The sequence below is a fragment of the Gymnogyps californianus genome, chromosome 29 (genome assembly GCF_018139145.2).
Source record: "Gymnogyps californianus isolate 813 chromosome 29, ASM1813914v2, whole genome shotgun sequence".
In the NCBI taxonomy this organism is placed as follows: Eukaryota; Metazoa; Chordata; class Aves; order Accipitriformes; family Cathartidae; genus Gymnogyps; species Gymnogyps californianus.
The window spans coordinates 1,694,177-1,717,353 of NC_059499.1; the positions used below are offsets into that span (position 1 = coordinate 1,694,177).

At 52.6% G+C, this 23,177-nt stretch overlaps 3 protein-coding genes across 3 annotated transcripts; 2 read left to right on the forward strand and 1 right to left on the reverse strand.

The window, feature by feature from the left end:
- Nucleotides 1-7,789: 7,789 nt before the first annotated feature.
- On the forward strand, nucleotides 7,790-8,213 carry LOC127026851 (loricrin-like). Its single transcript, XM_050912148.1, has one exon. It carries the CDS (start codon nucleotides 7,790-7,792, stop codon nucleotides 8,138-8,140), a length of 351 nt encoding a protein of 116 aa, XP_050768105.1. The 3' UTR covers nucleotides 8,141-8,213.
- A 2,940-nt stretch (nucleotides 8,214-11,153) lies between these two features.
- On the forward strand, nucleotides 11,154-12,133 carry LOC127026855 (loricrin-like). The gene is made up of 2 exons (XM_050912152.1): nucleotides 11,154-11,170; nucleotides 11,545-12,133. Exon 2 carries the CDS (start codon nucleotides 11,564-11,566, stop codon nucleotides 11,891-11,893), a length of 330 nt encoding a protein of 109 aa, XP_050768109.1. The 5' UTR covers nucleotides 11,154-11,170; nucleotides 11,545-11,563; the 3' UTR covers nucleotides 11,894-12,133.
- An 8,716-nt stretch (nucleotides 12,134-20,849) lies between these two features.
- On the reverse strand, nucleotides 20,850-22,921 carry LOC127026915 (protein MRP-126-like). Its single transcript, XM_050912209.1, has 3 exons — nucleotides 22,646-22,921; nucleotides 21,877-22,035; nucleotides 20,850-21,206 (listed from the first exon to the last, which is right to left on the reverse strand). The coding sequence occupies exons 1-3, from the start codon at nucleotides 22,919-22,921 to the stop codon at nucleotides 21,003-21,005; spliced, it is 639 nt and encodes a 212-aa protein (XP_050768166.1). The 3' UTR covers nucleotides 20,850-21,002.
- Between the last annotated feature and the right edge of the window lie 256 nt (nucleotides 22,922-23,177).

Below are 23,177 nucleotides of genomic sequence, written 5' to 3' on the forward strand. Positions count from 1 at the left end.
TTGACTTGCATCATAAGCCTCCAAAAAAAGCCCTGGGAAAAAAGTCAGGAAAGGAATTCAGGAAGGGGAATGGCACGGCTACCGCAGAGCAAGAGGGGATGCTGAAGCTGGTGGAAGAGAAATGCTCTGGTCCATGGTCCATTAGACCTTCAGAGATCGCAAGCATGACAGATCTTGTCTCACCCCAAGGGAGGCAGCTCCTGCAGGACCTACATATCTTCAGCAGCTGATAGTGATGCTCGGTGCCGTTCTGATGGCTGAGAGATGTTGGGAAAGACCAGGGAGGGGTGAGACCTCTCAGAGCTGAAGACTTTGACCCAAGGAGAAAGGGGGACCATCTGGCCAGGAATACATGTCAAGTGGAAATTAGAAATGGGTTTGTAGACATCAGGGGGGCACTTGGCTGGACCCGCTCTCTCTAATGGGGCGAAAGGCCCTGAACTCCTTGTAAGATATGGCCTGGTAGGGTTAGGAGAGGAATCACCTGGGAGGATTGTTGCAGCAAAGCAGGGATCTGGAGTCAATGACTCACAGCACCATGTCCCCGGTGGCTCCTCGCACCTCACCCAGCCCAGGCGAGAGCCTCCATCACTTCCATCTCCCGGTGTCCTGCCTGGCCCAGCCTGCAGGATGTGACACATCGCAGAATCAGCCGCTTTGCAACATTAATGGTGGAGATTTCTCCTGCAGCACAATCTGGATAAGGAAAAGAAGTAAAAACAGGCGCAGAGTGCACTTCCGTGGGATGGAGGTTTTACAGGTGGTCACACGGGGGCTGCTGACTTGCTCTGCCCTGACACTGCATCAAGCCTTCCTTGCCAACCTCTTCCTCGCCAACCTCTTCCTCGCACATGTGCAGAGGCTGATGCCAACATGCACTGCAGAGCACACAGTCCCCATCCCAAGCACGGCTCGGTGGGGTGGCCCAGCCCTGGGCAGCCCAAATGCCCACCCAACAGGCTGTGTGGTAGACTACAATGGCTCAGCTACCCCAGTGCTTGCAACACCGCTTGTGCAAGCCTCGGGGACCTCTGTGGAAAGAAAAGTGCCAGCTAAACTATCGCAGCAAAGGATGGGGGGGGTGGCAAAGGCATCCAAATTGACTTTTAAATCCCTTCTGGACCTTGCTGGGCTGTGGAAGAGAGGGCTGGAGGAGACCTCAGGAGGGCAGCTCCCGCTTCCCACACCTCAGGGCAGGAGTTGTTCTGCTTTAACTATTTTGACATAGATTTGTCTAACCTCTAATGAGAGGAATTTCACACGAGCAATCCCTGTCCGAAACAAGAGAGATCTTCTTTGTGTTTAAACCACCTCTCAGGGACTTGGAGGTTTGAACTTGTATCATCTGGAGTGTCCCACAGATCCTTCTGAGATCTTGGGTTTCTTCTGTGCTTCATTTATCTCCTTCATAAATAGAAAACAAATAACTGACATATGGAAAAATCATGGCCATGTATAAGCCACCCAGAAACCATGATCCAAACTGGGGAACAAACCATCTCCTGAGACTTGTATTAGGACAACTGCAAAGGCAATTCCTTCAATAAAACCAACAAATTACCCAAAGAAAAAAACTGCCATCCACTCAGAATAGGATCAAGGGATGCAGGGAAGCCTCTCCCAAAGACTAGGAGCTTTGCAGGAGATATGTGAGGCTCAGAGACCAGCTGTAGGGTCAATACGGTCCTGTCTTGTACATGGGTCCAGGTCTCCGACACATGTGAACATCCTCCCCACCAGGCCATGCTCAGGTGGATGTCTCTATCGCCAAGAGAAATGATAAACAGGTTTGTCACCATCCGTGTGATCTGGGGTGTAATTAGCGAACTGTCAATAATAGTTTCACAAGAATTTTCATTCTTCTGACGTTTGTGAAATATCCCCAGACACGTTCAGATTTCCTCATGTATCAATTCGTTCAAGTGATTCAGCTCCATTGGTTAGCAATGAATCTCCTTGACTCTGTATTTTATTTTAATTTGATCTGTGCTATTATTAATATTACAGTGGCCTCTAGAGTCCTGGATGAGATCAGGCCTGGTGCGCTCTGTAGGCAGAAAGACACTTTTCTCCCCAAAGCAGAGCATTAAATCAACGGAGACATGGATCCCGATGCCTTCCCCAATGTACTCATGAGGATGGAGGCACAGAGGGAGGAAAGAGCTCAAAGAGTCACAACACTTTCCTCCCTACTTTTTTCTCCAATCAAAGTGTAATAAAGGTAACCAATAGCAGATATTTGGAACAAGTATCGTGGGAATGGGACACTGTTGGAGACCTTTTGTCCTTCTGAGCCTCCTGCCTTGATGCTCTGTCTCCTATGGGGTTTTTAATTCCTTCTGTTTGGGTTAAAAGTCTCTCTTTGAGCAAAGAAAGGAATGTCTTGAAATATTGCAACACTCCTTTTAGTGCTTCTTTGCTGGTTTACTCAGAAATAGGTTTCTCTTTGATGCTACTCCCCGGCCATGTCCTACCGCCTGCTTTTGCCCACTCCCATCGTTCCAACCAGACACGTCCAGCAGGAGTTTGCTTCGAAGTCTCGCATCGCCATCTCCCACCTCTAAACCCCAAACCCAAACCTCGGTGACAGCTTTAGAGCCCAGAGCCGACTTGGCTCCTTTTGTAACCCACCAGGGCCGAGCCCCATTGCCCCAGCAGAGGCGGCTGGCCAATGCTGGCCCCCGGGCCTCAGCGGAGGATGCTCACACTCCTTGTTTTCAGGGTACCCCCCACATAGACCAGCCCCGGGCTCTGTGCTCACCTTCTGCCACCCCATCATGTGCTCATACCTGCATCTTTAATTCCCTTTGTCTCCTTCGCCCACTCACAACCTAGATTTTTTTCCCAAGCTGCCCAAACACACTCATTTTTCCTACACGCCACCATGGCCTTATTTGTTCTCTTTCAAGCCCCTTTTATTTTCTGGATCTCTTTGCAACCCAGTCCACCAGGCCACCCCACTATCCCACCTTCCCATCCGCTAACATTTTTGCATTGCCGACTTGGGCTCACGGCTGCTTTGCATTAGGCACAAGAAGCAGGTAAATGCTTTAGTCAAAGGCAGCAAGACCATCCAGAAACCTCCCCACCACCCCTATGCGTGAGCCACACCAGGAGTGGTGGGCAATTAACATTTTTATGGAGTAACGAGAGGAATGGCAATCCCAAAGGCAGGATATTGATCTGCTCATAACACCGTGAGTCAAAACAGCAGTATAAAAACTCTCCAATTAGCAAAGTGCTCAGGGTGGTGAACAATCAAGTCCCTCCAGTGGGAGCTCATCTTGTTTCTGGAGGAAAAACACTGGGCGCCCTATAAAAGATCTCACACCTCATTTCTCCTCTTTGTCTCAGCTTCATGTCTCCTCTCGAATTCCTGCTGAACGGGGTAAGTCCAGCTTGATCAACCTTTTGCACTTTTAATGATCACCAGCTTTGTCCTGATCCTAAGGTCTTGACCACTTCTTTTACACGTCTCATCTCTGTGACTGTCTCTGGTCACAGTTGCTCAGTCCTTCTGCCTAGGTTGTCTTCTCCACCCATGTCTATACATAAATAACAGAAAGCAACTCGGAAAACTTAAAACTTACTGGTTCAGACAGCTGAGGACAGGACTCTTCAGGTCTAGCTTTGGACTCTGTCTGGCCATCACTTCTCACTAATCACTGAGTGCTTTAACTTCTATCTTATATGTTTGCTAAACATAGAAGAGAAAAGAAAGACTTGTTCAAAGGAAGATAGCACAGAGTCCTCTGCACAGGTCAGGGACCGCTACGGGCAGACATCCATGGCTAATTTTTCTCTCTTCTTCAAGAACATGGCTTATAATAAGAATTTACTCTTGATATATTATCCCACCTAATTAGACATGTGTTACTGCTAGCTGACAGACATCACAGTGTCTCTTGCCTTTGCACCCACTCAGAGATGATAGTCTTTCCAGTAGGTCTGCAAAGATGTGCTCCCGCCAGGACAAAGACCAGTGCCACCGGCAAGAACGATCCTCATGCCACAGCAGTGAAGGGTGCCACAGGAGCAGCAGTGGATCTGGATGCCATGGGAGCAGCGGTGGATCTGGATGCCACGGGAGCAGTGGTGGATCTGGATGCCACGGGAGCAGAGAATCCAGATGCCATGGGAGCAGTGGGGGATCTGGATGCCATGGGAGCAGTGGGGGATCCTGCCATGGAAAGCCACAGGATTGCCAGCAGCAAATTTATCAAGTATCTTCAAAGATGAAGTGATCAGGACATGATCTGCATGTTATACACATGCATGTCCTTGATCTTGCGCTGAGTTCAGAAAGCTTTGCATGTGTCCTAGCAGTCTTCAAAGAAAATGTCTCCTCTCCCTCCCCTGGCGAGTCCTGTACCTCTGATGAGCTTATCTGTGGGTGCTAAAATAAACTGTGTATGTTCACCCTGGTGTGGTTTTCTCTGTATAAGTCTGTGACTATATATGAGCCATTACAATTCGGAGTTCATGAGAGTTTTGTGTTCATGATTTTTCTTTCACCTTGTATTTCATATCACAGTACAAGACATCTCGTGCTTGTTTAATAGCCCTGAAGTTACCCTGTCCAGACACAGGCAACAGGGGTAGGCACTGCCACTCTCTCCCCTATGGACTCCAAAGGAAAAGAGAGAATAAAGACTTTTAAATGCTGACGTTTTAGGCGGCCATCTCAGGCCTCTGCAGTGCAGGCAGCTCTCTGCCACACCACCTTCCCACAGAGCTGGAGACCCAAAACCCCCCACCAAGACCCCATGGGCTGCATTGCACAAGCCCTCAGGGCCAGCTATGGGCACAACCGTGGGGTAGAAAAAGTCCTATAGGCAAAGGCACCCGTGACGGGGCAGAAACCTCTTTTTTTGCCATCTGGCCTCAAGGCACCATCCTTGGGGCAGGCATCTCCACATGCTTGCGACAAACCCCCCAGCAAGCCTTTCTAGAAACTCTCTGCCCAGCACTTCAAGAGACCTGGGTCAAGCCAGGGGTGTTGCAAGATGCTAGCATTACACAAAGAACTGATAAATTTCTTCTTGGCTTATAACAAAAACTAATTGTGTAATTTATTGGTCTGCTGCCCTGATAAGATTATTCTCGAGTGTGTCACGATGATCAGAAATATCTGGCATTGCTGAAAAGGGTGCAGACAGCAGCTAACTCCCTGAACAGACTGCCTGCTTTCAGTGTAGGAATCATTTGAAAAGGCTAGTTGTGTGAGTCTGGCATCTGCCTTAAGCCCCCATTGCAAACCCCATTTTTAAGGCATGTTAAGGTTGACAGCCACAAAATCTAGAGGTGCCCAGGGCTGCTGGCTGGGTGCTGCTGATCTTTAACAAACTCAGAACAATTAAAACATGAGGAACTGAATACAGCACAATGTTGAGAGCCAAAAATTACTTTGAGTCTTTTTTCACGGAGAGTATTTACTATATTTCTTCTGATGCCAGAACAAAACACAATTAAACAGAAGTAATCAAACCTGGGTACAGTTTGCCCTGACACTGTTCTAGTTCATAATAGCAATTAAGCAATACAAAAGAAGCACTTAGGTTGCGTACCTGATTCATTAACCTTGTCCTGTCCGCCCGCCTTTCCAAAAATCCTCCGTGTTTCAGCAACAGCAAATGTGTCAGATGTTTTTTGGGTTGCAGGAACCACTCAGGACTTGCAGTGCCTTAATGAAGGTTCAAGCACCTGCGTTCAAAGCAGGAGCTCACAAAAGGCTGGAGAGGCACCTCGGTAGCGGGCAGCTTGTTTGGTTTTCCAGCCACTTCCCAAAGGATGCTGGGTCTCTCAAACCACATTAGCAAAGGTGGGATGGGGCTAAGCCTCCATCTCACTGTGGTCAGTGTCTGGGAATAGCATACAAACTTAATCAGCATGGAGAACGAAAAATAAAAGGCAGGAGAGGTGCATCAGAAATACCAAATGCTCGAGCATTTCTGCGGGCAAGTGAAATATCTTTCAGCCAATGTTTTCCAAGCACTTTTGCACTGACAAAATCATAGCAGTTCCCTATTTCAGCTAGCAATACTGATTTCAGTCTTTTATTTGCTGCCTGTTTAATTACTGAAATGTCTTCCACAAGTAGTGGCAGAAAAGGGCAAAACAAGATCCATGGTCCTAAGAACTTCCAAGCCCATGCAGCAAATGTACAGGAAAGTTACAGGGAGTATCTCAAATTATTGCTTGCCGTTAGCTCTCACTGCAAACGTGGTACCTGGCCTGGCCTGAAGGCTCATGTGGGTCTGTGCATCCGTCCGAATAACACTCAGATCTGTTGGCTAATTACGAGCTAATTGGGGAGCAGGGAAAAGTGCTCCAAAAAGGATGTTTCTACAAGTCTGAAGAAAGTCCCCAGGGTCTGCCAGCTCCCCACAACGTGGCAGCCACCCCAGGCCACCATGCGTCACCGAAGGCAGCACCCATGGGAGCCCTTCTCTTCCACGTGGCAGCACCGAAGCCGCTCATAACCTGGAAAAAAACCACTGGTGCTGCCGCTCCGGCATTACTCACGGCCTGAAAGTTAACCACATAATTATGTACCTCGCTAATCCTGGATCACTACCTAGGGCAGGTGTTCCCCCTTCCAAAAATAAGAATCCCAGCTGCTTTTGGTCCTTCTCGCAGCAGCAGGAAACTTTTGACCGACAAAAAAGTTTTATAGGGGCTGTCTTTTCTCTCTCTTCACTACTCCACTTTATTTCAGCTGGTTTTAAGAGAAATAAGCCAACAGCGTTACCAGTCAAATTGCTGCTAAGAAAGAGTTGTCAACCATGCCAAAGGTGTTATTGGTACTTATAGACACATCTCTGGGTTTATGGGCATTTGCAGGACTAGAGCAACGTCAAGACATTTTAAAAGGATGGTGTGATTTAGGTGTACGACATAATTCCCCCCTCTAAATGCAAAGCACTCCCCAGCTGTGATCAACACCAAAAACAAACTGGCAAAACTGTGGAAACCGGGGCCACCCACGCTACTCCCCCATTGGAGCTAAGCACAGGTAGAGCTGGCAATTAAATATTTCTGCGGCACAGGAAAGACGACCGATAACAAGAGGCGATACCCGGCGCGGGTGAGGTGAGTCACGCAAGCAACCTGAAAAGTGGGGAGGCAAAAAAAAAAAAAAGCTATTGACAGATTGAATGAACAGGCAGACCTCTGCGACAGGGAGGTGCTTCGTTTCCCGATGGGGTGTGCAGAGAGGGTATAAAAGCGCTCCTGTCCCGGAAAGCCTCATTCCCTCCTTGCCCCTTCGCTGCACGAGCATCTCAGGTAAGAGCGGCGATGCTGCGGGGCTTTGGGGCTCGGCGCAGCCTTCGAAACTCTCTGGGAGGCGGATGGGTTTGGAGCAGGCTGAGCCCCATGTCTTGTACTGGGTTGGGGCTTGCTCTGTGGGTGCTTGTGAGCGGGGAGGTGGGGTGAGGAGGGAGCGCAGGGGATGCCGAAAGACAGCAGAGAGATTTGGACTTGGAGGGAGGCTCTGGGGTGTTGTTCTCCTCCTTCCGGGAGCAAGAATGCTCCACTTCGGAAAGCCAGCCGTGGTCAGCCTGCCCAGCTACTCTGGATGCTCCCAGCGTCTTTGGCTATGGCTTTGGTGGGACAATCCCGCAGGTGGTGTAAGAAGCTGGTGCAAGGTTTAAAGACAATTGTGGGATCTGGCTAAGACTCCTTATTTCAGATTTCCTCCAGATTTCTCTTCCCTGGAAGAGCAGAAGCAGGAAAGGAAAGCCCCTGACAGCTCCTCTCTCCCCGCAGGTCACCCCAAAACACAACGATGTGCTCCCGTCAGGACAAGGACCAGTGCCACAAGCAGGAGCGCTACACCCGCCAGAGCAGCGGCGGCTGCCATGGGAGTGGCGGCGGCTGTCACAGCTCCGGTGGTGGCGGCTGTCACAGCTCCGGCGGTGGCGGCGGCTGTCACAGCAGCGGCGGCGGCGGTGGTTGTCACAGCTCCGGTGGCGGCGGTGGTTGTCACAGCTCCGGTGGCGGTGGTGGCTGTCACAGCTCCGGCGGTGGTGGCTGCCACAGCAGCGGTGGCTCCGGCTGCCATGGGAAGCCACAGGTCCAGTGCCAGCAGCAGCAGCAGCAGCAGGTCCACCAGCTGCCCTCACAGAAGCTGAAGTGATGCGGTGTCCCACATGCCTCAGCTCCAGCAGCAAAGGCCACGCATGGACCAGCTCCCTCCGGCCTCCCCAAAGCTTTGCAAGCTCGGGGGCTGCCCGGCTACAAACCCTCTGCTCTGCCCTCCAGGACCATCGTTCCCTGGGGAAGGGCCATCACTTGTGGCTCCCTGCTGCCTCCGCCTGATGCGCCAGGCTGTGCTTTGGCCCCATGAGACAATAAAGCATTAAGTTCCCAAGACCTCTCTTGTGTTGGTGTTTCCTTAAACTCCTCATCTTTATTTTCCATGCACATTATGGGGGTGCAGCTGGGTGTAGAGGAATATAGGGTCCATACAGTTACTAGCAGGTCATATATCTTGACCAGGGGAAGTCACCCCTGAGAAAGCACCCAGCCCTTCAGCACGTGTGCACAAGGAGACCATTCAGCATTGTATTTTAGGGAGAATGATATTGCTGCGTAAAACAGAGCCATTGAATTCAACGAAGTCTTTACTTCTTGTGTTTTCTGAAGCTTGTCGTGCATGTGCCGACAGCAGATGAACTCAGCAGATGTCTGCCTCCATGAGCTGGACTAAGGGATGCAAAGAGGCAAAGGAAGAGCTGGCAGAGAGAGAAGCCAAATCCCTCTCCCTGCACAGGCAGGACCTGGCAGAGGTGCTGCTGGAAAGGCAAGGAGGCAACCAGGGAAGGGGTTTTGCAGCTGGGAGCAGCCTGGCCCAGACGTGTTACAGGCCTGCGCAAAGGCGGAGTGAGGGGAGCCGGGCAGTGCAGTCATGCCCTGCTGCCAACCCCACTCATCCCAAGAAAACCCTAGAAGTGATTACTAGTCATATGTTTTGAAGTTCCTTTCCTTTGCCTCTTAGGTTTTTGACTGTTTAAAGATTTTTTTTTTCCTTGTAACCATAATAAAAAAGGACAGAGGCTTCCCTGCTTCCATTTTGGTCTGATTTCAGCTTTTAACTGAAAGCTGAACTAACACATCTGAGAGGCTGGGGACTGCAAGAAAAATACCAGCCTTTATGAAACTTAGTACATGGTTGATTATACTGAAAATACTCATATGTCCTTTCTCATTGAATCAATGAGATCATTACCTGAACAGCAAATCAGCATTAAACTCTCCTGTGCGGAACATCACCCCTGACCTGGGCAAGAGACACGACTGCTACTAATAACCTCCGGAAAAGACAAAAAAAAGATTGCACAAGACTCATGCACAGAAATGCATTCGTCCTTCAGACTTTAGTCACTGGTTATTATTCTGGGTGGTAGGAGGGATGCACATAGCAATAGCAAGAAGCCCCGTGCACATTGCGCTCAGCCCGCACAGGAACCAGCCCCTTCTGTGCATGCAGGCACTTGCTCCGACAGCCACATGGATTTTGCCTGCAGCACACACAGCTCTAAGTGGGTGTCTGCCTAGTTCCTCTGCTAATTACAATTGCAGCCACCGGTTTCTGTATGAAATTTTATGACATCAGAGGCAGTCAGCAAGGCAAATGCCAGCTGCATTTCGTGCTTGGTGAGCCATGGGTCTGCGAGGACAGAGGAGAGCTTTGCAATCCTCCCCATCGCTGAGCCCTCGGATAAGACAGCCAGCCATCACCATCAGGTGGGAGGCTCGTGATGGACAGTTCAAGTATCCAAAATTTTGGATGTGAGCAGCGTGAGCTGCTCATGCCCTGGGGACACCTGCAGCCCCGGGGGAGGTTTCATCCCGTTATCACCACATCCCCCTCTGCTCAAGCTGGGCCACGTGCAAGACACAGGGACCCCGGGGCCATCTCAACCCCCTGCCAATGGGTGTTTGCCTGAAGCCAGAGAGGAGCCACCCAACAGCTTCCAGAAGAAGCAGGAAGGAGCTAATCTTCAGTGCCACTACCGGTGCTGAGCATAACGAAATAGCACTAGTTGACACGTGTCTTGGGAAAGACAACGGCTTTCAGCTCTAAGTCCAAGCCCCAGTGCTATCCCCTCCTCCCTCGGAGAGCAGCCAAAGCATTTCTCTTTGGCAACAAGGTGGATCTTCATGTCTGTTTGCATGGCTCCCAATGTTATCTTCTATGTCTCAGGCATTTTCTTGCCTTTATCCTGTAAATAAGGAGCTGTGTCCTTTAGATGTCAATGTACTTTGTGGGGTGATGAAGTGCTGGCCCGCTTTTCAACTAGGACAGGGCTGTGCAGAAGGACCATCTCTGGAGCTCCAGCTTTCCTCCAGAAGATGGACTGATGAAGCAGGCAGCACCAGATGGGTCTTTTAATTCCTCAATCTTCATTTCCTGATCTTTGTCATTAAGAGGTTGGAAATAACTAGTCTTTGTCAACGAAGCACTCAGGGACCTTGCTCAGATGTATGTGAACATTACAGGGCTTGCAAGGCTTTCAGCAGTCCCCAAGACCATCTTCTGGCTGCTCAGGTGACTTTTGCGGGGAATTCACACCCTTTAGGACAAGGAGGGGAGCTAGAAAACCCCTGCTGAAGACCTGAGACCTTTCTCTAGAGGAAGCCCAGGAGGACTTTGTCCTCACCCCGCTGGCTGTCCTCATGCCCGTGGCGGCTCTTTTGGACCGAGCATCTAAGGGAGAAGAGAGAGCAACTTTCCACTCCTTTTCACCTGGATTATTTCTGACTTTATCTGGTGCCAGCTCAATAGCAGGGATTAGACTCTGAGAGCAGAGCCTCATGGGATGGGGCTATAATTATGCCTGGATTTAACTTAACAAAACAAACCCCAAACAGACGAGCCTTTGGAAACCCAGGCACCACGGGTTTTCCTATTAAGGGCAGGTGAGGCTGGCAATTAGATACTTATGTGGCACAGGAAACAGATAAAAAAGGAATGATATCCATCACGAATGAGTCAGGCGAGCGATGTAAACAGAGGGTGGTTTGATGGGGATTGGGTATTAAATTAATAGATCGCTATGACAGAGGGCTGTCTCATTTCCGGGAAAGGGATCTGAGATCTCTATAAAACTGCTCCGGTCCCGGGGATCTTCATTCCCTCCTCTTGCTTTCCTCTCAAGCTCGGGTAAGTCTGGTAGCACAGATGGATTTTTCTTCTTTGGGGACTTGTTTCCCGGCAAGGGATGCAGAGCACGGGTTTAATGCAAACCCCGCTGTTGGGGTGCAGGGATGCTCACAAGGGTGGCAGGATACATGGAGGGAGGTGAGGACCCGTCTCGTGGCCGGGCCATACCGTGCTGCTACACTCAGCTGATGAAATCTTCCATCAGCAGATGCAGGGCACTGCTCCAGACCTGAGGAATCTTCCAGGATCCTGCACAGCAGTGCTGGGGGTGGGATTGCAAACAGAGCAGGCGCAGGGACCCTAGGATTGGGGCGCTGGGGCAATCGGGACGGTGGGATGTGCAGCAGCTTCTGACAGCTCCTCTCTCCCCGCAGGTCACCCCAAAACACAACGATGTGCTCCCGTCAGGACAAGGACCAGTGCCACAAGCAGGAGCGCTACACCCGCCAGAGCAGCGGCGGCTGCCATGGGAGTGGCGGCGGCTGTCACAGCAGCAGTGGCGGCGGCTGTCACAGCTCCGGCGGTGGCGGCGGCTGTCACAGCAGCGGTGGTGGCGGTGGTTGTCACAGCTCCGGTGGCGGTGGTGGCTGTCACAGCTCCGGCGGTGGTGGCTGCCACAGCAGCGGTGGCTCCGGCTGCCATGGGAAGCCACAGGTCCAGTGCCAGCAGCAGCAGCAGCAGCAGCAGCAGGTCCACCAGCTGCCCTCACAGAAGCTGAAGTGATGCGGTGTCCCACATGCCTCAGCTCCAGCAGCAAAGGCCACGCATGGACCAGCTCCCTCCGGCCTCCCCAAAGCTTTGCAAGCTCCGGGGCTGCCCGGCTACAAACCCTCTGCTCTGCCCTCCAGGACCATCGTTCCCTGGGGAAGGGCCATCACTTGTGGCTCCCTGCTGCCTCCGCCTGATGCGCCAGGCTGTGCTTTGGCCCCATGAGGTACCCATGAGACAATAAAGCATTAAGTTCCCAAGACCCCTCTTGTGTTGGCGTTTCCTTAAACTCCTCGTCCTTATTTTCCATGCATGCTATAGGGGCGCAGCTGGATTAACAAACGTGCTCGTGCCATTTGTGCAGAGCTGGTTTCTTTCTGAAGCCTCGTGACGCTCCGGTCACTGGCCACAGTCAGCGTGGTTCATCCCTGGGCACTCACCAGCTCCGCTCTCCTCCGTCAGCCGGGACCGACAGCTCCCAGGTGATGGGGAAAGCACAAAAACATCTCCTCATCCCACAGTGTGTCCTGCCTGGGCCCTACACCCAGGGTGTGGCACCGGTTGTCGGTATCCCTGGTGCCTCCAGACCCCAAGGGCTTTGCATTCCTGCCCTGTCCCCTTGAGGCTTGCCCACAATGACAGCTTTTTTTACACAGCTTGGAGCAACCTCCTACCCAGGGAGGCTACTGGTGATCCCCGAGTGGCTCACGAAAATCAGACACGCATCGTGTTGTCCAGGTTTTATTGCTTTTTTATGGTATTACAACCATTTATGTAAGAAGGAGAAAAATAAGCCCCAAAAAAATTCCTTCTGGATATTTACAATGCAGAAACATCACAGTTAAGACGGCTGATGTATTAACCCATTCAGACAGGTAACAGCTGAAGGACCAGATCCTGCACTCTTTAACTTGAGAGGAATAAACTGCTGCAGAAAACATCCATCCGTGTAGTAAAGTGATCATAAAGCGAATCCTTGTCAGAAACCACGTCTTCCCCCACTTTCCAAAAATTTGCAGATGGGGATATAAATATTACAGGCCCGACAACTATCTGCAATATTTTTTTCCAGTGAAACTCAGGGTTTCTACCGTCCCCTCCTTGCTATTAAAACAGCCTTGTTTTATTGGCTTATATATCGTGAGTAATGTTTTAACTGAGTGTGGCCGAGGAAAGCAGTCCTGTTTCCTCATACTCTGGCCACTCACTGTTGGTAGTATTTCTTTGCGCAGCTCTGTGCAGGTTAATTATGCAAAGACATAGGTAAAAGCTTTCCATAAAATAAAAAAAAATGAGGGCTGGGCTTCCCTTTTTTTAATGAAAAAGAAAGCCAGCATGCTGCCCCAGCAGCATTTATTAGACCGAAACACCCTCATAAGTGTCGAAGTGCATTTTTGGTCCTCCCCCAAACCCGTGGGAATTTTGCTGTTGACTTCAAATGAAGTGGAGATGAACTCCCAACCACAGACCTTTAATTTTCCCTGAAGAATTGCCACTCTTTATTCATTATTACTGTACAGCCTGAGTCAACTAATTGCATAGTTCATTCCAGCCCTATTGACTAGTGATTTTTCACTTTCTACCCATTAAAAACAAAAGGAGCTGATGGAGGAAGGGGTTGATATGTCAGCCGTTGCTCTACCGTTGTGTTTATGAGAAGAAAACAGCAAATCTGCCCCCATCCACCCCCCTCAGCCTTCAAACTGCGTTTGCAAAGCACCCCAAAGAGACACTCGTGGAGCATCGGGACAAAACAAGAGACCCAGGGTTATTTTTGCCTCATGGAGGTAATACATGGAGTGGGGCACGGTCTTCACATCTCCTCTGCCACTGGTGCAAGGGCAGGCATTGCCTGCACCAGAGGAGCAGAGAGAGCCTGAAAGGTGATCATACCATGCCCATACATTGCTGGCGCCTCTGTCCTTCATCCATGGGACAATTCAGGGATCCTACAGGAGAGGGAAGAAAACTTGTGGGGGAGTTCACCCGCAACCACCCCAAAGCCCTGCTGAGGCTGGCATCCCTCCCCGCCAGCCCCCATTTCCCCACCACCCGCCCTGCAACACCTCTGCTTTGCACTAAGCTTGTGCCCGATAAGCTTGTGCAATTTTGTTGGAGTTATTAGAGTTGATGAAATACTCTCTGGGTCCCTGTGGAGCTGGAGCTCATCTCCTGGCTCCATCCCATCCTCCCCGATGGATTGGGCTTGCTGGGACAACAACACAGGGTAAAGCAGACCTGGGGAGCCGTGCACCACGTTGGGGTGACACCGGTCCCGAGGAAGGATCTGTCCCCACCTAACGAGGTAATGCAAATGCTGTCCGGGAGTTTTGTCTGCTCGTTGCGCTCCCTGAGCTCTCCCTTACCTCCTCATCTCTGTGCCCCAGGAGCAGCGGCAGCCGCCCTTCAGTACACGCAGGGTTTGGAAGAGCCCCTCTCCTTGTTCATGGGCTCGGTGTCCGAATCCGGCAGGCTGGTGATGTATCTGTACTTGCTGGTGGGTGACCTCTGAGAGGACAGGAGCCCATCAAACCTTCCCAAAGGGGCAAAGTGGTGAAGCGAGGGCTGGGTCCCCTTATTGCAAGGGCAATGCAATGAAAAGGATAGTCCTAGCAGGCAGTGGAGGCTGCACAGAGTCCAATGCTAAGGTTTCATAGCATGGTATTACACCTGGATTTGCCCAGGGGGGAAATGGAGGCACAGCGGGACCAGGCACCCCTTCCTCACCCTCGACCTCCCCTTCCCTGCAGGAAAATGGGGACAGCGAGACCGGGAGGGGTGCACAGGAGCTTTGCTGCCTTGCAATACAAACCCAAGGAGATTGCCCACGATGCTCAGCCCCAGGAAAATCAAAGATTGGAGAGATCCAATTCCAACCCTGGATGTGGGTTGGGTGTTGCAGGACCCCTCATCACCCCTGGCCACCCCTAAATATCACCCCAGCACCTTTCCCATCCATCTTTGCACCCTCGAGCCCGTACAGTTACCTTGACAGGAGCAAACTCCTGCTGGATCAGCTTCTTGAACTCACTTCTACTGAACGGCTCAGATTTCTTCCCCTTCTTGGCATTGCCCTGGTAACTCTCCATCATGTCAGTGATGGCTTTAATGAGCTTAGACATGTCTCCAATCCTGGAGAGGAGCAAAGCTTGAGGACACAGCAATGTGGCAGGGGCAGCCCTGCCCGCAGGAAAACCCTCACATTCCCTTCCAATAACTCAAAACGTATTCAGTTCAGTTTCAGCCTTTCTAAATTTCTTTGCCAGAGGTAAAAAGAAACCGTCCTTTGCTGGATGCTGAAAGCTGGGCTGCGCACTGCCCTGGCTACTCTCGGGACTTTCACCTTAATTCACTTCATTTTTTCACTTTCCCACTCCCTGCTTAAATTAAAAGGGTGAAGCTCCCTGTAGCCATCTCAGGCACTTGTCGGGTTGAATGAATCAGCTCTTGCAGCTAAGGAAACTGCCGTGTCTACAAACCCGCCGCGCTCGGGGCTGGGTGGAGGGAGTCCGGGCAGCTAATCCTGTGCTTGTGTCTTTAGTCCCTGCTGTCCCGAGCTGGGAAGGACCGGTTGCAAAATGACCCTGAAAACATAAAAGCTCATTTCAAGTACAAAAAGAAACGGCGGAGACTCACCCTGCTCACCTGCATCAACCAGCCGACGGGCGCAGATCGGACTGGTGGGAGCAGCTCTGTGCAAGCTCCTTGCAGGCTGCCGAGGAGTGGGTGGAGGGTGAGGATTTCTTCCGGTCAGTCCTGTTCCCTGGCTGCCTCTCCGCATTGCTGCACTTCCCAGGGAGCCTCCCTCATTATCCTTCCCCGGGGAGGATGTTTACCAGCACACCTGGGAAAGACGTATGTAGGTCAGCGTGCAGCTCTGCTCTCCGCGGGCCTTGCTCAGGGACCCGAGCGGGGAGCGCAAGGTTTTGCACGGGGGTTTGCACTGGAGACATCTCCTTGGATCAAAAAAAAAAGCTAACCAGAAGTTCTCTTCATATATGAAAGTTTGCATTTAGCTTCCCCCAAAAGGGTTTTTTTCCTTTACAACCAAAGTGATTTGTGAGTTCGTGGGGCTTTGCAATGCCAAAGCTCAGAAAATGTCACAGACAAAAACCTTCCTGCAGAAAAGGTGGTTTTAATCTTATTTTTGAGGCTGTCCCACATGTCTCATGTGGGCTGCCACTGGCCCCAGACTGCATTCACGTTTGCCCAGCTTGGACAACGGCAGCAGAGCTGTGGTTTCTTCTGCAACAAAGGAGAAAGAGCACTGAGCTGCTTTTCAAACAGGGCAGCCTGCTCCCAAGAGTGACGGCAGCGTGGGGACACCCGGTGACGCCAGCCCCGGGGTGGCCATGGCCCAACGGGGTTATGAGCTCCCTCCCGTGGGAAAGTCACTTACTACACATCTCGATGGGACAGGGACAGCCACCGCCCGTCCCAGCAGCATGCCCTCGGTGCCAGGCTGTATTTCAACCCCGATGGAGCAAACCGAGCCGTGCATGGGGCCAGGCTGCATTTCAGCCCCGGTGGAGCGTATCAAGCCATGCATGGGGCCAGGCTGCCCCAGGGCTCCCAGGAAAAGAACAAGGCGCAGAGAATGCGGGGATGCTGCAGCGAGGCAGCCAGGGCAGGACGCCTGGCGCTCGGCCGATTCTCTGTGTGGTCTCAGAGAAGTCAATGACCCCAGGTTTGCTCACCTGGAAAGGGGGTGTAACAAGCCCTCCCTGCTATGAAGGGTGTGCCAGCTTTCATTAAGGGCTCAGGCACCGTCCCAAGATTGCTAGATACGGTACAAAGCCAGATGAGATCATGCTCTGCATCAATCTTCCCAGGCAGCGTTTGCAGGGCCGGGTTCATAGCAGCGTGTTTGGGAGAGGAGGGGTTGCTGGAGCCAACCTGTGCCGCCCACATACCGCTGCTGACACCACCAGCGCGGCACAAGACATCTCTGCAATCAAGTGGGTTGTAAATGAGATGCAGACCATGGTCTAGAGCTAAATTTTACCCTGGCACAGTGAGGTGAGAGGCAGCAAGTCACTGCAGGCCCTCTGCAGCAAGGGCTGCCCAGCACCCAGATGCTTTTGGTGGAAGCCGCGTTGGCCCAGGGGCTGCTCTCGCAGCTTATGGTCCCGTGGAGCTGGAGCTTTTGGGAGAGCCCCAGCCCTGGGGTACTCCCTTCAGGGCTATATTTGGGACGGCCAGGCAACCGGGCACAGACAGCAGCACAATTTACCCCGCAACCTTTTGGGGTACAGCCTTGCCAGATTGCTTAGCACAAACCCCACAGAGAGACCGATATCCCCACGACATCTCTCCCATCAGCCGGAGCACCTGCCGCTCCCAGCCATGCCCTTGATGGAGACGCAGGCAAAGGAGTGTTTTCTCATGGGCTGGAGTCATGCGGATGGCCAAGTGCTCAGGGTTTAAGGCTTTATGTTGGTGGGGCCCCTATCTCTGTACAAACGATCTTGGAAGAGCATCTCTCTGCCATGGGGACGGTGCATGCCCAGGCGTGGGAAGGACCCCAAGACCGGGGATGCTGGGGGGTGGCCAGGCATGGCGGTGCGGAAGCCACTGCACCAGGCAGGAAGCGCTTTCAGAGGAGGATGGGAGAGCAACGCATGGCAATGGCACCTACAACCACTGTACTCCTCCCTCCACCGCTGCCGCCCCGATTAGCACATGTCCGCCCCGGGGGATGAGGGGAATTAGGAGGAAAATTGCTCTGAATCACTCTGAGCCAGTCCCTTCCGCCGACTACTCCCTCCGAGCCTGCTGCCACCACAGTGCCATCCCGCGGCAGCATGTCCCCATCCACAGCAGCGTCAGGCTGGCTTTGCTGGGCTCTGGGCGCAGGTTTGCCCATGATGGCGGGTCAGCTCCTGGCCACAGGCCTCACCGACGCCCCAGGACCGACCGGTTCTACCCCACTGTGGCTCATCCCTGTTAGCGTGTCTAGACTGATAACGAATGCGACGCACACGGTGCATCAAAGTCCCCAGTTGCTGCAGAGCTGGGCATTGCACAACCCTTCCTGTATCAGCCACCAGGCTGCTGACCCCGCGTGGAGGGGTGTGTGGGGGGTGAAGGGGGTCTGCAGCAGGTGGAGGAGGTCAACAGCGGGTGGAGGGGGTCCGTGGTGGGCAGGGGAACCAGGCAGGATGGGGCTGCTGGGGCTGGGCTGGGTCCCAGCTGGGAGGCACAGCTCAGCCCCAGCTGGATCACATCCCCCCCATTGCAGAGTCATTCATAAAACCCAGCCCTGTAGGCTCCAGCCCCTTTTCTCCAGCTCTGGGAGGGAGTCAGCAGTGTGAGGAGCTGGCAGGGCCACCCCAAGGCTATTTTAACGGGACAGGACAAGGTGGCAGTTAGGGGAGACATAGTCCTTAGGCAGGGCCTAGGCTGGGACCCTCAGCAGAGTATGAATGCAAGCTGATGGCATTGCACCTCACCGGGGCAAAACTCAGGGGGAGGGATATGGGATACAACCCCCTTGAACAGGGAAAGGAGGAGGATTTAGCATTTATCTGCATTCACCATTTGCCTGCTGCTTTGAGCTGTACCCTGGAGGAACTGCAGTGCTTCTCCCTTCTCCTGCTGCCCATAGGACACAGGTAAGAAGAGCTGATGTGGTAGTGTTGAGAAAGAAAGGAGCCATTATCAGCAAAACTGCGTGGTGGCTTGAGCAGGGGGGTGTGAGAGAGGAGTTTGGGGCGTCTGCAAATCAGTGCATGTCCTCATGATGCCAGCTTAGCCCAAAAATTCAGTTTTTGTTTTTGACACATAAATCAGAATAATCCTACTTACTGTGAAGAGCACTGGTGGTGTCGAAATAGGGGATGTGATGAATAGGGGGTCACAGGATGGGGCTCTGCCTGCAATCGATGGGCTCGGCTGCTGTGTCTCTGGGGTGCAATCCTGGGGAGCCAGGCAGGACCATGGGCTCCCTGGGTTGCTCGGTGGCCACCCCAACAGCCTCAGTGGCCCATGCCACCAGGTGGCAGCAGGAGCCTGGTCCTCAGCTTGCAGAGGCCGAATCCTGTCTTATAACCTCGGGATGAAGTCAGGCGGGGCTGTGGGCTGCCTCCCTCCTGCTTCGTGCTGCCGGAGAACTGCTCCTGGAGCAGCAAGGCTGGAGGAACCCAGGTGCCGTCCCCAAACGGGCAGCATGGCTGTGGGCAGCGGAGCACCTTGCCCATCAGCCTGAGCGAGCATTCCTCTGCAGCGTGGGATACAGCGCGGTTGGGGCGTACCCAAACCCCTTCTTGTTTGCGATGCTTTGGTGTTCTCCTCTGTTCCGGGAGCTGTGAGCTCTGTTGGGGTGAAAGGATGCGTACGGATTTGGGGAGCGCTCTGCTATTACGGGAGGACCCGGTGATCGCCTCTGCTTGCTCGCAGCCCTGCGTTGGTGTCCTGGTCCTGCTGCGCTCAGGGTGTGTGGTGGCTCGTTCTTCACCACCTCCGGTGTGATGGTCCAACAGCCCTAGTGGGTGACACAACAGGAGTCCTGCACCCTGGCTTTCAGAGGAGCGTGAAGTCCTGCTGTGTTGGCAAATATCCTGTTGCTTCAGCACCACGAGCTTCGAGGCTTGTTCCTGCCTGGATCCTGGGGGAAGGTCCCAAGGCGGGAACCATCCAAGGTGGTTTGTGGGTGCCCCCAGTACCCAGATTTGTGTGCTTGGCCCCTGCACAGGGAGACCCCTCTGCTGCAGAGAACAGAAGGGCTGACCACCCACCAGCAGGGTGCTGAGCTCCTGAAAAGCTGATCTGCTGCAAATGGGACCTGAACTACCCTTGTCCTGAAAGCTGGGCCAGCCCTGGGGACAGCTTGGTTCTTGGAAGTGATGTGCTTCTGCCCTGGCAGGGTGGTGGCAATGAACCAGTGCCACTCCCTCCCTTGGGTGTGGGGCTCTTACCTGCTCCAGAGACCCTAAAGTGCTGTAGGATGGGGTGCACGACCCATTTTGGGGTGCAGGATTGAGCGATGGGTGCAGGATCTGGCTCCAGAGGGGACCTGCGACCCTGTGCAGGCTCAGGCAGAGCTAGGTGGATGCCAGTCCCTGCAGCAGATTTTACCTTGTAAGAAGGTGTTTGACACTTCAGATGTCAAAATTGGCTCCAAAGGAAGCTGAAGCAACCTGGCCAGCAGTGGTGAAGCAAACTTGCGGCAGTCTTGTGTTAACCAGGGGGCTTGCTTCAGTGCTGCTGGTTTGGGGAAGCTTGTGGCAGGTTCCTTCACCGAGCAGGGCGATTTCAGGGCTTTGACTCACCCTTAGGAAATCACAACTGTTCCTTTCCCCCCCCCCCATAAGACATTTGCAAATCAGTAGCCAGGCTCTAAGCATGCAAGGTGGGAGGCTGCTCAGCAGCATCGTAGGCATTTCCAGCCACCCACTCTGCAAAGCAGCTATTAATAACAGACACCTCCTCCGTGCAAACTCGGGATGCTTGGAGTGAGGAGCTGGGGTTGTTCTCAGTTCTTGTCCACACAAAACCCAGCAGCCGGACCTCGCTGCTGGCTGTAGCACTAAAACTAAATGCATCTACCCCCCCCAGCTCCCTTCCAGCCCCATGCCAGGGCCCTGCAAAGCAAAAGTGCCCTAAAAAGGGTGCTCCTCCAGAAAAGAGTGCTCGTCCATCCCCATCCTTCCTTCCAGCTCTTGCCTACCACTGCAGCTCAGTCCTAGGAGACATGCAGAGTGTTTTCAGGGTAAAACAGGCTTTTTTTTCTAGTTGGAAATGCAAAGACCTGTCCAATTATACTGCCTTCCCTGACCTATGGAGCACATTATAATGTAAGGAGTATTGTGAGCATCCACTGCAATGAACCCCGCTCTCCCCAGGCATCCACGTCACCCCTGAGAACCTGCAGCCTCTCTCCAAAGTGGATTTGCCTGGTTTAAAGTCACGCTGGGGGAGAGCAAGGTGCAGGACTTGCCTCGAGGAAAACCCATGCAGACACACAGAAGAGCTTTGACAGCCTCAGGGCAAATCTTTATTTGGCAGCAAAACCATCAAACTTGAAGGAAGGAAAGGAGGGAGGTGGGCAGAGAGGGGTGGAGGGGAGAAAGCCAGGGGCTGCGAGCACTGCATGGGTGCCTTCGGCCAGGAACCACAGCCCACCTCAGTGGTGGTGCTGGTGTTTGTGCTGCTGCTGCTGCTGCTGCTGCTGCTGCTGCTGCTGGTCCTCGACGTCGTGGAGGTGTTCATGGGTGGCAATGGTCACACGGGTGATCAGCAACATCACCTCACAGAAGCTGAGCTGCGCATCCTTGTTGATATCAAGGTCCTTCATGATTTCGTCAATGGTGATCTTGTTTTTCACGTGCTGCAAAGGAAGGGACAGGGTGAGGGCAAAGTCCCGTCGTTCACAGCTCAAGCCTCTCCCCAGCCTCGCTGGGACCCTCACAGATGCCAGGTCCCCAATAGCCTGGTGCTATGAGTGGTTCCATCTTTGTGCCATCATCACCCATTGCTTTGGGTACAGCAATGATTCACCTGCAGCGATAAAGCAATTGGAGAGCAACAGGCTAGCTTCACTGCAAGGACACAGTGCAATGTGGAGACCGATGAAGGCAGCAGTGTTATGTCAGCCACAAACCTCTCCTTTAGCGTGTTGGATTAAAAACATTTTACCTTCTGCTTTAGCAAAGTGAGTTTAAAAAAACAGGCTTTTTGGCTGATATTTCTGACATCATTGCTCCTAGATGGCAAAGGAACTCTCGGGCAATATGATCCTGATTTTTGCAGATAAGGCGATGAGGGTAAATATGTGGCTGCAGGTTCACCCAGACCTGTGTGGGTTTCCTTCATCTGTCTTTATGGAGCATGTTTGGAAAGTGCCAGTCAGACAGGGAGGGTCTGGGCAGAAGGTGTTGGGGCAGGAGAGCAGAGTGGGAAGGGGGTGAATGCAGATCCTGGAGATATTCAGGCAATGGGGTCCAGCCCGGCTCCATCCCCATGTGGGCCATGAGAAACCCTGCTTTGACTCCACTCACCTTCAGATAGTTCACAAGCTGCTTCTCAATCAGGAGCTTCAACTCATTCTTGGTGAGGGTGTCTCTGTCCTCCTCCCGTCTCGAGTACTGGTGGAAGACATCAATGATGACATCCATGGCCCTCTCCAGCTCAGAGAGCGGTTCCTGGATCTGGGAGGTCTGGAAGAGAAACAATTACACTGAATAATGTCAGGAGCTACAATAGATGGGGAAGTCTGATGTAAACCAGCGAGGCTCCGGTACAGCCACCTGCTTCACACCAGATGAGGACGCAGCCTGGTTTCGTTCAGTCATTCTTTTGCGAGAATAAATTTGAGCTGTTTGTTTTGAGTTTTCTCTTATCTACAAGCCAAAGGAGACTGAAGGGGGTTGCAGCCTTTGCCTGCTTCTGCTCTGGGATGTGCAACTAAAGATAAAAACTGAGAGCTGATTTCCCCCACAAATGTGCCTTTTGTAAGTCAGGCATCATTGGAGCAGGGCTCCCAAAATAGCTGGTGGCACTGCAAAAACCTCTGTAGAGATACAGAGTATGAGATCTGATGTCCAGGAGCCCTCTTGGTGGTCAGATTGTGCTGTGGGGAACCTCTTCCAGGAGGATATATCTCTCCTTGTGGGTTGTGCTCGGATGAGCCTGAGTGGAGATGGTTATCCTCTGCCAGCTCACACGGCGAGGAGAGGCTCCCCGAGGGTCCTTGCACCTCCGACGGCCCAACCGGCACCTGGAAAAGAGCGTGGAGACCTTAAATGCCCATGTCACCATTGGACTTGCCTTGCTCATCTTGACAAAGTAGCGAGATCCACTCGGGCTGGAGCGGGGCCAGTCCCAAGCGTGGCATCTCTTATAGCCTGGCCATCCGCCTGCGCCACTCCACCGGTTGTGAAATGTCTCTGTTTCACCCAATTCCAGTCCATCTTCATGACACACTTGTGCGTTGCTTAAGGCTCCAGGGCAGTTCCTTAAAAGGGGTCTCTGTGGCTTTTCCCGCAAGGTCGGTGTGTCACGTACTCTGGCTGGGTGGCAGGGAGGTGGCCAGGGCATGGCCATGTCCCTGCAGCCGGGTCCCCTTCACCCCCTCCACCTGGCTATTGGGGCTGGAATTCTCCAGCTCACAACAGAAGTCCATTCCCCTTGGCTTCTTCAATTTCACCTGTTTTACTCTCCTCTCTAGGGTTGTCTTTTCATGCCAGAAGGCAAAGGGGGACCCACAGCATCACGCCTGCGCTTCTCCAGTGAGCCAGCTCTGGCCCCGTAGCATCCTCATCCTTGCAGACCTGGCGCACACAAGCACCGCATGGTCCTG